The sequence below is a fragment of the Hypanus sabinus genome, chromosome 12 (genome assembly GCF_030144855.1).
Source record: "Hypanus sabinus isolate sHypSab1 chromosome 12, sHypSab1.hap1, whole genome shotgun sequence".
NCBI classification, from domain to species: Eukaryota; Metazoa; Chordata; class Chondrichthyes; order Myliobatiformes; family Dasyatidae; genus Hypanus; species Hypanus sabinus.
The window spans coordinates 63,299,734-63,314,112 of NC_082717.1; the positions used below are offsets into that span (position 1 = coordinate 63,299,734).

At 38.2% G+C, this 14,379-nt stretch overlaps 1 protein-coding gene across 1 annotated transcript; it reads right to left on the reverse strand.

Annotated features, from left to right (window-relative positions):
* Positions 1-7,314: 7,314 nt before the first annotated feature.
* tmem242 (transmembrane protein 242) lies at positions 7,315-14,285 on the reverse strand. Its single transcript, XM_059986080.1, has 4 exons — positions 13,974-14,285; positions 12,607-12,707; positions 10,983-11,120; positions 7,315-7,604 (listed from the first exon to the last, which is right to left on the reverse strand). Exons 1-4 carry the CDS (start codon positions 14,101-14,103, stop codon positions 7,494-7,496), a joined length of 480 nt encoding a protein of 159 aa, XP_059842063.1. The 5' UTR covers positions 14,104-14,285; the 3' UTR covers positions 7,315-7,493.
* Positions 14,286-14,379: the final 94 nt, after the last annotated feature.

Sequence of the window (14,379 nt, forward strand, 5' to 3'; positions counted from 1 at the left end):
CCTCCTAAAAAGATTGAATGTGTGCAGTCATTGCCACTTTGAGCCATTGAAGGGAAAGCTGAAGATGGCTGGGCTGGGGACACTGCCCCAATCATCTTGCTGGCAACAAGACATGACTCCAGCCACTTCATGCTCATTGTCTTCCATTTAGCCCATGCTTCTTGATGTCACCCTCAAGGGCAGTCACTTTCACCTCACTTTTGGAAGCTCTTTATTCTGCGTCTGGGCCAAAGTTGTGATGAGGTCTGGGGCAAACTGGTACTGGTGAAACTGACTGTCAGTGAGCAAATTGTTGGTGAGTAAGTGCTAATCAATATTGCTGTCAATAACACTGAACATGACTGGTTGGGCTGCAACTACTTGTCTTGGATTTTATTATTTGCTAATTTATTTGTGGTATTATGTGTTGTGTGTGAGTTATATGTACTGTGTCTTGCACACTAGTCCAGAGGAATGTTGTTTCCTTTGGCATTTTGCATGTATATGGTTGAATGACAATAAACTTGACCTTGCCCTGATTTTTGTTAGCCTTTGGCGCCAAAGCATCCTTGCCCGCTCTCTGTGCAGATCAGAAAACAAACAGTGTTGCTCAATCAGCTGATTAAAGAAAAAGTGATTTGTTAGGGTGCATTTGGAAAATCGATCCCACATTGACGTCTTTTAAAAGCAGTCTGGTCACACCCTAGCTTGTCTGTCGATGCCAGTGCTGCCTAGATTTCCAGAAGTGGGAGGGCCATCACAAACAGCAGGAGGTACCTTCACTGAACATCTGATCTTCTGACACAAAACACCTGGAAGTGCCAGCAATCACGGCTGTAACAGACAATGGCTGCTTGTTCATTGAGATAATTTCACCTGCTGCAGGCATCTGTTCTGGATGTTGATGTCTGCACTAGGAAAATTAACATGCTTTTTTCCTCGCCCCCGGATCAGATTTAGTTTTGCATGTGAAAATGTAATTCTTACAATCAATTATGATAAGAAAGTAACTATATTGAAATTCTTGTCTCCATGTTCAGATGGTGTCATATGCATCTCTAGTTTCCTTCTTGTGTGAAGTGAAATTCTTTGCATGTTTGTTCATGTGACCTTTTCCACTATTATTCACACGGACACCATCGCTGAACTCCATCTACAACTTGCATACCTGCCCAATTATTAGCTCTTGTCACCCAGTCTCTATTAGGATTAGAGCGCATCAGAGGAGAATTCTAAAGATGTAGAACACTTCTTCATGTTATTCAAGTTTTTCAGTTCATCAGTAAGAAACCATCACATAGGTTTTAAAGGATCAAATATACAACTAACAACTATTTCCATGTATTATCTCATGCTAATGATTTGGTAGCATGAGATGAATACCATTTACCACTCTGTTCAAAGACAAGCAAATGGTGCCAGGAAGAGGAAATTAATTTAAAATACCAAGGTAAACCCAAGTTCATTTGCAGAAATTCATTCTGTCATAACAAGATTCATAGCCTGAAAGAAAATTTGTATCACTAAATAGTTGGTGTTCATGCAAGTCCTTTGCCGAAACCTCAGGCAAGTGTAAACCAAGGAGCAAATAATTGTAAGCATGTTAAATCAATTATTAAAATGGCTGACAGGCCTTCTGCATTCTGTGTTTTGAAAAGTGCTCATTTGTTGGAAAATATTTTGGCATGGAATCGAAGTCTTTATTTTTTGTGCTTGTGCAAACGATTATACCTTTATCCTCATTCTTTTCTCACTAATCATAGACACAATTAATCAAAAATGGAATCCAAATTAGTCACGTTGTTCCAAGCAACATTTGACGCAGTAACCAGGCACTCCTAACGTAAATGAAAATTGCTTGCTGAGTACACTATTATCCAGAAGATGGCGCCGTTATGCATATCATTCTGAAGCAGGTTGCAATTTTAAGGTAAAATTGGATTTTACGTTCACAATGACTATGATGGCATTTTTCTAGATTTTGAGATTATTTCATGCAATATGGTTTTTTTCCATCGGAAAGAACCAAAATATTTTGAAGAAAAATATCATATGGGTTTACACCTTCTCCAAACCTTCTGGTGGAAAGAACTTTAGGTAGGACTAAAGGGACTTTCCTATGAGGGATTGCTCATGTTCATGAATAAATATCTCCACTAAGAATGCTTTACCTTCTTTCATCAGTTCCAAGGTATAAAATGATGAAAACTGGGTAGATGCAGACAATGGGTTAGCAGTAACGATTCAATGAAAGTTCTCCTTTGCTGAGTTCTCATTGCAAATCTAATTAGGAATTCCTTTTGAATTTGGGAAGTTAAGTTGAAAGGTTTATATGTGGCATTGTTTAGATAGGACATGAAAATAAAACTAAAGCAGTTATCTTTCATAGTTTGTTAAATAGAGGAATACAAATAATATAAATAATAATAATATCAAATACTGATCTTGAAACCCAGTACTGGTTGGGTAATTGATAAGACCAGTAAAATGCATATTTCCTCCTCCTCACTGTAGGTTTCATGCTGGGGGAGAAATAACTGACACAAGTCACGGGCAAACAAAATTAACAGTGTTAAAACGTCACTAGGCAGATTAGCACACTGGAATTTTGACCTTTGAGAAAGTCATGCACCCTGGATTGTCAACAATAATGAATGAAACATAAATGTTAATAATTTACTGGAAGTTTTTGGGATATTTCAGATATAAATACCTAATTTTCTTAAACTGTCTCTTGGAATAGAGGATGACTCTAGTTCTGGTGATTCTGAAGTGTGGAGATACTTTGCAGATGAGGTTGGTGGTGTCTGACAGGGATGAGAGAGTGAGGGGAGAGCAACAGTAGCATAAGCAAAGAAGCAGGGCACTTTTTCCTGCATTTACTGCTCTTCTGCATGCTCTGTATGGATTTGATGCTGCTTTTCCACTTTGTGTGGTCATGGGCCAATGATTCCCAGGGATCTAATTTCAATGTTTTCAAAAGAACGTCCTTGAATCTTTTCTCTGTCCACCCGATCATCGCTTTCCAGGATAGAACTCAGACTTGGGTGCCTGTTGTTGGAGTGCAAAGGACATGGAACGCAGAGCTGACTGTGTACGAGGGTGTCTCGGTAGCTTTGTAGTTAGCTTGAAGTTCAATTCCAGTGTCCTCGATAAGGAGTCTCTGTATATCCCATATCCATTTGTGGGTTTTCTCCAGGTCCTCCAGCCTCCTCCCACAGTCCAGTGACTGACCATTGTAAATTGTTCTCGGAGTAGTGTGGATTAAACTGGGATTTCAGGGGAGTGCAGCTCAAAGGGCCAAAAGGGCATATTCTGCACTGGATCTCTAAATAAATAGATATGAGTGTTTCCTTGTGGAAGAGCACATTGACATGGTTTGCTTATCTTGTCAGTGAAGTTTGTGGTGACCATACTGGTTGAATTTTCCATTGCCTTGAGGTGTCTTCTGTAGGGAGTCCAATTGCCATCAGCAGAACATGATCACTGTTGCTAGTAGATCACGTACATTGTACCACATCTGAGGGCATGATCTTCAGGCACACTTGCCCTCCTTTGACTAAAAGCTGCACTGGTGCATTGAAGGCACAGATGAATTCCATCATCAAAGTTTGCCTTGCCAACAGGTTGCTCCAGAGGTAAAGGGGCGATTGATGTTTTTCAAAGTCCTACTGAATCTTCATTGTCAGGTGGTGGTAGCTAGTAGAGAGTAGACTTGCAGATGTTGAACATAACTCCTACCCTCTTGCACCCTTTAGTGAATGAAGCTCAGGTTCAAAATGAGTTCAAGTTTGGTTTGCGTTCTTCAGCTACCGACCAACATACCCGTCAGGTTAATGTCCTGCTGTTTCTCCTTCCTTTAATCAGATTGTAGTTTCACATTATAGCACATATTTTTGAACTTTGTTAAAGGTACAACAATTCACCAAGTGTGGATTACACGTGGAAGAACAATTCACCAAGTGTGGATTACACAGGGGAGAACAATTCACCATGTGTGGATTACACAGGGAAGGGCAAGTCTTAACAATAGCCATGTGCCTGGAACCACTTTTGCCTGGAAGGCTTGGCAAATGATTAAATGTTTTGCAGGGGATTAATTTGGATCTGAACTTCATTCGTTGCATAAGATGAATAAATGACGTTAACAGTCATGCAGTATGCCTGGGTGAATTATAAACTTGTTTGTCTTCCAGAATTACTTATTGTAGGTGATTTAGCAATATTCCCTCCAATGATTCTTTTGGATGTTTCTCTTGTGATCGCAAGACCCTGTTGGACATTGGTAATGTAGAATACTGCAATTCCAGTGTACTGGTTCATTGGCGAGACCAGCAATGGGGGAGCTGTGAGGCCTCAGCTGTTGCATGGGCCAGCCCTCATACCACACGGTCACGTTGCAGCCGCCCAGGGCAGGACACGCCGGAGCTGGTGTAGTACTGTAGCTGCCCCAGCTGTGTTTGCAAGCTGGATTGTCTTCATCTGTGCCTGCACTAGAATGAAAATGAAGAGGGCTGCTGTATGCTTATTCTTGCAGACCCAGCTCCAGGACAACATCGCATGCATCAGCAAACTACAGGCTATGATACTCAGGGACTTGGGCTATATGGCTATCTAATTATATGTGCCTTGTGCTGTGTGTGAATGCTGGTACCGTGTTACACCTTGGCCCCGGAGGAACACTGTTTCATTTGGCTGTATTTATGTGTATGGTTGAATGACAATTAAACTTGAATTAATCTACGATTAACAATTTATAAAATCTGTAACTAAATTCAGCACCTCAGAAATGACGATGGATTTGGCAGCCACAATTTCTTCAGATTGGCCCTTGTTCTGACAAGCAATTGAGGTTCAAGGGGAAGGAAGTGAAACAGGTTCAAGCTCTGGAAAGCTGGTGAACTTTGAAGGAATGAAGCCCAATTGGCCATTGTAGATTGAGCATAACTACTGAGAGACAAAATTGTACAATAGATATTTTGAAAAAGTATTTGTTTTGTGCAATGTCATCTCTAGATAAGCTCTAAAGGATATTTGATTAATAAGAGGTGAAAATATGGACCAGACTAACCCTTGGGCGGAGCAGCTGCTAATCACCATTAAGCATGTCTTTGAATTGCGTCTCGACACTGTATGTTTTGAGATGTATTGGAAGTTTGGCCTGACACTTACTGATGCGAGGTTTCTACCCAAAACCTTAGCAATTCCTATCCCCCCCCCCCCCACCTCTACAGATGCTACTCAGTTCCATCTGTTTAACAATCTAGAAACAATCTAGAACACTGTTTGTTGTTCTAGTTTACAGTTTATGACATTGCTTGTGTCTCCAGGTTAAACTGATGCTGGGTCACTGAAATGAATGTGAGACATCATTTGATTTGATTTAATATAATTTAATTTAAACACTTTTACTTATTATTTAACTTTTAATTTGATAATTCTCTTTTTTAAACTTTATATAATGTTTCATTGTGAACTGTATCCTTCTCTGAAAACATGGGCTTACAGGCTTTGAAAGGGATAGTAAATAGGAAGGTGGAAGATTTTGAAAGGGATCTCTGAAAGGCAGCTGAGGCTCTATAGCCAGTTGTGTTAAGAGAGATAGCTGAGAGTGAATAAGTAAATATTGTATCTTTTTGGAATGAAAGATACAAGTAAGTCTTATTTTGAGGACCAAAAGGAAAATAAGGTGGGAGAAACTGGATGGGAGGTTGATGGCAGTCAAGCAAAAAAATTGAAGATGAGGACAAAGTTCTGTCTTTAGAGAAAGGGGATTGTGTGAATTATCTGAAACAATATTGAAGATAGGAATGTAATTTGATAAACACCAGCATTGTGCCACCATGCATCAAATACCTTTGTCACATTAGAATTAATCTCTGTAATGCAGTCATGGTCAAAATCTTATGAATGTTTTCATAAATTCCCCAGATGTGCATTTCTCTTATTTCAAACAGAATACCCGATGAGGGGAAAAAAATAACAACATCCTGTTCAATCAACAAGAATTCAGTGTTTCTCCTACTCAGCCCCTGTATTTGTGCATGATTTCTGGTTTGCCTCATTGACTAACATCAGAGGCGTTGAGGACCACTGCTTATTTTTCTGGTGAGAGGTGTGAGATGGCTCCCATTGTGAAATACATGCACTGGAGGGCATAGAATGCACTAAACCCCCTGCAGTTAGATAAACATTGCCTTTCCTCAGGGGTCATTGATGGGATGTAACTGGAGTGGTAGCAGCCAATGGGCAATGTGTATTTTCACATGTACGGTGCAGAACTCTGTCTCACGCATCAGCAGTGGTTTCCTTCCATGTGAAGCGGGGGGGGGGGGGGGGGGGAAGAGAGCTGAACGCATGCAATGGGTAAGGATGAAAAACATTGTCGTTTCCTTGTTGGTTGTACCAACAATGAGTATATGTAAAATGTAATAAACTGAATAAGTATATGTGGGTCACATTTTTTCACTAATTTCCAGAAAGCCAAATAAAAGTCTGGAAAACATGATGGTGTGTTGGCTCTCTGCAATTTTCCAGAAATACCCTCTGCTCTTTACCTCAACAGCAACGATGGCTGATGTGCTGCTATGCCAGTGAAAACTCCAAATACCCCAAAAGCAAAGAGGGAAGTGGATTTGCCACAGGCTGAACTTGAGCATTTGGTTGGTATTAAAAACTATAAACACTCATTGTTATAGAACTGTATAGTTACTTATCTAAGAGTTAATGACATTTTAAAGTATTTAATGCAGGAGGGATGAGGATGTCAATGAACAGAATATGAAGTTAGCACAAACGCTGCCTAACATAACTGCACTTGCACAGCCTCAAGTCACTTCATCTCCAAACTCGTGTGTGCAAAGGTAAATCTGTTTTACAGTTATTTAAAATAAAGTGGTAATTCTAGAATGTTAGGTCCTGTTTGCTACATATTGCTCACTATAAGCACATTAGAACTATTCAGATTTGTACTGAGGCATTAAGGTAACACATAAACAAGTTGTCACAATTGTCCCACTGTGTAAAGCTCCTAATGGGTGAAGCTACCATATGCTGTAATACTTAAATTCAGATGAGGAAGATCTCAAAGTAGTGCTCATTCACTTGTATACTCTCTACTTAAAGTGAGAGGTGTTGTCCTAAGACTGGCCACTTTCCACAGCATGCTGAGAATAGGAAAGGGGGAAAGATAACACTGAGCAATATGCTTATCAGTAACTCCTGCTGTAAAGTGTGCACATGGAAATCACCAATCAATGAACAGTTGTGGAGGTGTCCCTTTCACAGGAATAAGTTGCTGGCTTCAAAATAGGTGCGAAATTTTCAACAAGGAAATGTTATTTATAGGATTTTATTCTTCAAAATATCTGTACAGCATTCAAACCATTCAAATAACAATACATTTTAAATAGCACAATAAAGTTCCTTAATTTACAAAAGATGCAATTGCTAATTTTTGTTTAATTGGCCAGACACTAAGATCACATTTATTGTTCTGTTTAATCAGCATTTTCTCATTTTGACTTGAACAGGTTTTCCCAGCTAAATGGCTCTGCTACCTCCATGTCTGTGCTTTTTGGAATTTCAGGGAGTATCGCTTGGATCTTTTCTCTGAATTCTGTCAGCTGCAGGTGTTGGGGGAAAAAGAGAATCAGAATCAGGTTTATTATCACTGGCATGTGATGTGAAATTTGTTAACATATAACAGATTATTAACCATGGTACAATTTTAAGGAACTTTTTATTGAATGTCATTTTGCTTTGTTAAATTTATTCAGCTTGGATTTCTGAATTAAGTAGTCTTCATTTCTGCAAATACTTGAAATATACAGCATTTGGTTGAGAAAAGTTTTGAATCATCCCCTTTGTGGTTATATTTCAAAATGGCTCAGAATTTGTTTCCTCTTATCCACTTCTTGGCATTATTTAATATTTCATCAAGAGCCTTGGACAAAATTGATTCTGAATATCTTATATGATTATAAATTATGAACAACAATATTGGACCCTAACTTATTCAGTTATACAGATACTATAAATAAATTCTCACAATATTGGTGCATGACTAGCTCACTCCAATTCAACCAATTAAATTCTTCATCATAATTGACAACCCTAATTCAAGCCAATTAAATAGAAAAACAGTAATTTCATGATTGACTTCTTCCTGAGAAAAAGGCCACTTTCCTTAAAAATATTCCCCAACAAATTAAAATGTTTTCTAGATCATGCTACAAGGTACTTTTTCACCTGCACTTGGATTGATAAAACTGAATAAAATTCAAGATCGTAATCAGGTTTATTATCACCGGCATGTGACATGAAATTTGTTAACTTAGCAGCATCAGTTCAATGCAATACAGAAAAAAATGATAAAGAATAATAAGTAAATCAATTACTATATGTATACTGAATAGATTAAAACATGCAAAAAACAAAAATACTGTATATTTAAAAAAAGAGGTGTGTCCAAAGATTCAGCGTCCATTTAGGAATTGAAGGCAGAGGGGAAGAAGCTGTTCCTGAATCGCTGAGTGTGTGCCTTCAGGCTTCTGTACCTCCTACCTGATGGTAACAGTGAGAAAAGGGCATGCCTATATTTAACAAGAACTTAGCCTGAGATCTATTTTATTGACAACCAAATGATTTTTTTGATCCAATCTTGATTGGAATAAATTCTTACTTGATTTCAAAACGGCCAATCTAATGTGACATGGGATCTGGTAGTGCAATATTGGATATTATAGAATTCCCAGCAAAGTACCTCTAGAAAGATGGTGAACCTGAGGGAAGAGCGAGCAAAAATTTTGAATGCAATGCCTGACGGATATTTTATTTGACACTTAAGGGCTTTTAACTAATTTATTTGATGTGTAACCTGAACCAGATCTGTGATTACAAAACTAGCTCTTGGATGACTGATGGCTCAGTTTTGCATGTTGTTGCAAACGTTGTCATAACATGTAACATGCTGTTACATCAGCTAGATATCATATGTAATCAAGTATTATACAGTATGATTATAAACATACTGCATTTTCCAAAAAACTTCATACGATTTACAATTCTTTTTCCCATTGCAGATAAGCAGCATATCCCTTCATCTCATTTTCAGGTTTACAATTATATACTTTGAAATAATTTGTCAAAGAATCTATTTGATTTACCCTCCCCCCCCCCCCCCCCCCCCTTCAAGGAGTATCACAATACCAATAGTGAGGATAGTTAGCCATTTTAGGAAAGACCAGGTTTTATCTCAGATGGACAAGAGGTGAATCCGAGAATTCCAAAGAATCAGAGCACTGAATTCTTTTTCTTCTGAACTAAAGATTTATGCATAATCTCACAATTGAATTTTTAAAACAATTTTCTCTCTAAAAATAACAATCTTGCATCACCAAGACCAAAGAGAGTAAAGTCGTTACTCTGCCATTTCCCAATTCGCTTCAGAGCTTGACATTATTCGTCAGGGAATTGGTTTTATCAGTGAGGGAGGTCATTGCTTAGCATGGAATGATTAATAAGATAGTTAATGGATTTCTAGATAAGAAGGTTACTAATCTGTTAATTTCTGTAATGAAAACAACTGCAAAACAATTGCTAACTCGCCACAATGAATCGTCAAGAATAGAAGGAATGCCTTCATTAACTTGAAACTCATAGGTCTTAAAAGTTTTCTACACAAATCTTACAGACAAGAATTAACCAATTACCGTTCCTCTACCCACAATGAAAACAAGTAGTGTTTATTCTCTGTAAGACTGTTGCTTCAGGGATTGAATGTCAAGGTTGTAAAATTCAGTAAAGGTCATTTGAAACCAAGAAAATTATGGCAATTTTAAAAACCTTACATGTCAAGTCCTATAAATATCAATGGTACTGCAGTGAACACACACAAAATGATGGAGGAACTCAGCAGGTCAGGCTGCATCTGTGGAAAAGAGTAAACAGTCAACCTTTTGGGCTGAGATACTTCATCAGCCGATGAAGGGTCTCGACCCAAACTGTCAACTGTTCATTCTTTTCCAAGGATGCTGCCTGGCCTGCTGAGTTCCTCCAGCACTTTGTGTGTGTGGCTTGGATTTCTAACATCTGCAGATTTTTTCTTGATATTTCACATGATAAATGGGCCCATCCAAGTGGTCCAACTAATGTGTTAAATGATTTCAAGGTTGATTTTAAAGAATTCTTCACTTATAATAATACATTCTTCCATATGAAAAGAATTCCTAAATCTGTATTTTACTGGCTTGACCCTATATTCTATTATTAAGATACCGAGCATTTTACTTTCATCTTGTGACAGGTTGTAAGAATGATTCTGGCAATCTCTGGTAGTTCAGTTGAGTTTCATTTAATTTGACGAGATCTGCTCACTGTAAAATCCTAGGTCCTGTTCCTGTCCTACAGTCAAACACTGAATGCTTAAGTAGGTAAGATTGCAATGAGTGCTGTAATGAGATTTAATGGGGCAGCCTATTAGCTGTATAAATACAATGCATGTTTCCCCATATGGGACTGTTGGCAATCATATTGCACATTCCTTTTTCCTTTCAGCAGCAGTCATCCCTGACTATGCCATGCTCCTAAAAGTTTGATTCTTGCTCCTGCAACTTAACAGGGGAAAGATTTGTTGCTCTGGGCAGAGTTTGAAACTCAAGATCCCAGCTATTCTTGAAAGAATCACTCAGGGCAAGTTCTAATCATTGTCAAATAATCAGAGATTTGGCAAAATCCAGACTATTGGTTCTTTATTTGATTAGTATTAAAATTTTCTTAATTTCTGTGCCCAGGCATGGAAAACAGAGACAAACTGGATTTTGATCTACCCTTGAACAATAGAACCATAATAGCATAGAATACTCAGAAACTGCAGATGGTGGAATCTGGAGCAAAAAAATACTGTTGAAGGAACTCAGCAAGTCAGGCAGCATGTGTGGAAGGGAACTGGACAGATGACAATTTGGATGCTTCTAGTAAGTTGAAAGAAATTAGATACTTACACTGTGTGCACCTACAGCCTTCCAGATGGTTAGGCTAAGCAAACCAACCCCACACCATGCGTACAGAGAGCCCCAACCCAAGGCTCTCAAGGCAAGTGAAGCACCGCTCTCAGGAACTGCAATGGTGGCAGTCATACCCTAGAATGTAAGGGGAAAAACATCAAAGGCTTCCATTTGCTTTCTACCTCAAAATATTTTGCATCTAGTGAACTACTTTGATAACTTACTGCATATGGGAACAGAATAAAAGATCAAATCAGTCAACTAGAATCAAACTTGCAAGGTTTCCTCCAATTAACTGACCCTTTTTCCCCCAATTATGTCAACTTAATGGCCATATCATTAAACTTCAACTTATACCATTTGAGAACAGGTAATTAAAGTAGGAAAATCTCTTCGAAAAAGATTTTTTAAAAGTGCCAAGTTAATTCAAGACTTCTGGAGGCGAGGGTGAAAGTCTTGAAAAGGAGGAGATAGTATTTCTCTGTGGTAAGAATAGACTGAAATTTTGGTCTTCCAAAGTAGTCATTATAGGAACTCTTTGCACATGCACAAATCCTCTTGAGTTCCCAACATTTCCTAGTTCTGATGAAAGTCCATTGATTTGAAACATTTAACAGAAAATAGTGTGCAGTTTTAATCACTGAGTAAGTAATGATGAGCTCAAACACTGAAGGCTCTACATAGATAAACAATGAGGCTGGTGTCCAATATCAGAGTCATGGGGTAAGATTGGAGAAGTCATGCCTTTGAAAAATTTCAGTGGAGCTAACTGACCTTCCATTGAATTGTATAAGATATTAAAGTTATGTCACATAAATCTGTAAAATAACAAGAATAGGACAAAAACAGATTTGCAATAAATGTCAAATTTAAGGCCCTTAAAATGAGTTCCTAAAAAGAAGAGATAACCATAAAAAAGACCTCATGAAAATACAGGAATTAATTTTAAAACATTATCTTGTAGAGGAGTCCAGTAGTTGGACAAGATATTATGAGGCACACTGAAAACATTTGTGATGAGCACACTGTTTAAGATGCACTTGCTGGATAAAACAGATATTTGACTGGTAATTATTGAACTTTAAAATCATACAAACTTCGCAATACTCTACTTCCACCTACTTAGAAGTTTCTTGTATTACACAGAACTCCTTCATATGAAATGGCATGTGATCATTCTAAACAGCAGCTTTGAAAATTAAAATTATACATCAACAGAATAAACAGTAAAAAGCTGATGTTATCATACTATAAAAATAGGTTTACCTTACACAAGTGTTACATCCTGCAACTTTTTAGGAGAAAAATATTATTTGTGATGGTGACGTAAACTGCCAATTTTGGATTTGGTTTTATCTTCCAATAAAACGGCATATTTTCTTTGAATATAAAAGCAAAACAAAATTTTGCAGATTATGAAAATTAAAAAAAAATCAGTAAGCAGTAGAAACCAGCTGTCTGCTTCTGGAGCTAGAGAAACAAATCTAAACCTGCTTATTACTGTAAAGTTGTACTAGCTTAGTGAAAACTCAATGAACTGAATTACAGTTAGATCAATAATATTGATTTATTAATGGTAGAATGTTAAGTATTAAATACAGTGACTTGCCATTGCACCTACCTTATTAAACCATCCAGGACTTTTCTTTTTTGCCATCGCAAGTGTTGTGCCAAAACCAGCTAGCATTCCTGCTGTAGCCACAGAACCAAGGAACAGACCACCTGACAAAATGTCAGAAAATACTAAAGTCCATTTTCAAATACATTGTAAAATAGTCAATAGATAGAAAAGTTTTAAGTATCTACAGTGTACAAACATCATTGACTAACAATAACATATGTAACATGAGTAAGTGATATTAGAGTTAACATAATCATTTGTATAACTGGGAGAGCAGACATTGATTGCTTGTAACTTGTGTCACTCTCAAATTCCAGCAAACTTTGTGTGTTCTGGATAACCATGTGGCTGCAGGATGAGTTTCCAATTGTTCAAACTCAATTTTGGGGCATCAAGATATGCAGGGAGCAGGAAATTGCTTGTCAAATGTAAAACTTCATGTCATAGGTCAGTGATAACAATTCTGATTCTGAATGTGGATCCCAGGAGATAGTAAGTAACCTGTAGCTTGAATCTGACAGACTGCCCGTACTGGGGAAATAAGAAAGAGGCCAGTAGTACAGGAATCTTTGCAGCAGTATGATACTCTCATGCTTGGTTTAGGTGCTGAATACCAGAATGAGTGACAGTATCTGAGAATGCAAAACAAGTATGTCCATAGCATCACTGGGCCAAGTAATAACTGGATGAAGACACCAAAAAAAATTGAATTCCAGTGATAAAAGATCGTGCAATTTAAAACCAGTTTCTACAACTACTCACTCAAGTCTATAAGGTATCATATAATTAGTGCAGAACATTTTGGAACAGGGAGTAAAAGTAATCAAAAGCGCCAACAGTGTCTGTCCACAGTGAAATCAATGATTTGAGTTCAAACAGGGTTGAGATCCTAATCCATGTTTTAGGAGAGAAGGGAAATTATAAGTCCTGAAAATGTCAAGTGACTAGAATTAAATCTTTTCATAAAAATTATGTTTACAATGCTGATGAGAAATGTAGAACGGGTGTATGAAAACAAAATAACAAGTCAATAGAACTTAAGCTAAAGGATCTCGTGAACTCAACAGATTTAAGAGCAACACAAACAAAATGCAGGACAAACTCAGTAGGTAAGGGAACATTAATGGAAGAGGATGAACAGTCGACGATTCGGACTGAGACCAGTTCTAATGAAAGGTCTTGGCTGGACACGTCGACCATTGATACTGCCCAACTCGCTGAGTTCCTCTATCTAGCATTTTTGTGTGTTTCTCCGGATTTCCAGCATCTGCAGAATCTTTTGTAAAGATGTAAAGAGATGTAAGATTTTCTTCGGAGGCACGAGTAATGGGCTTTCTCGGTATCACTGTTTAGAAGATGAGAGTTACCTTTAATCATTTGCACTTTACTTTCGGCACTGGAGCCGAATGACTCGTTTAGGGCCTGCACTTCAGGTTTTCTGGTAACACATTCGCCTTGCACTTCTTCGGGGCAGAACGTCTTTTTCTGAGTTTCCATTTATAAATCGGAATCGAATAAAAGCTATTTGTGCATTCAGTTTGCAACAAAATCCATGCATCTGGTCTAGCAAGGTTCAGTTCGTCTCTCTCTGGACAACAGCCGAGTCCGGCTTCGCTCTTCAGGACTCACCGCCGCTGTCCCTGTCCATTGCGATCCCGGGCTAACGGAGCGGAAGACGCCGTGATTGACAGCTGCTGGGAACCCGCCCACCCGACCCAGAAGAGCGAGAACGCAGGCGGAAATCGGCCCGACGTTCCCAACCTTTGTGAATCC

Coding starts and splice junctions, on each gene's coding strand:
- tmem242 (XM_059986080.1), bottom strand. CDS start 14,103: ATGGAAACTCAGAAAAAGACGTTCTGCCCCGAAGAAGTGCAAGGCGAA. Junction 12,708..13,973: donor TAAAGTGCAAATGATTAAAG/GTAACTCTCATC, acceptor ACATTTTGTCAG/GTGGTCTGTTCCTTGGTTCT. Junction 11,121..12,606: donor GTCCTGGATGGTTTAATAAG/GTAGGTGCAATG, acceptor CTTACATTCTAG/GGTATGACTGCCACCATTGC.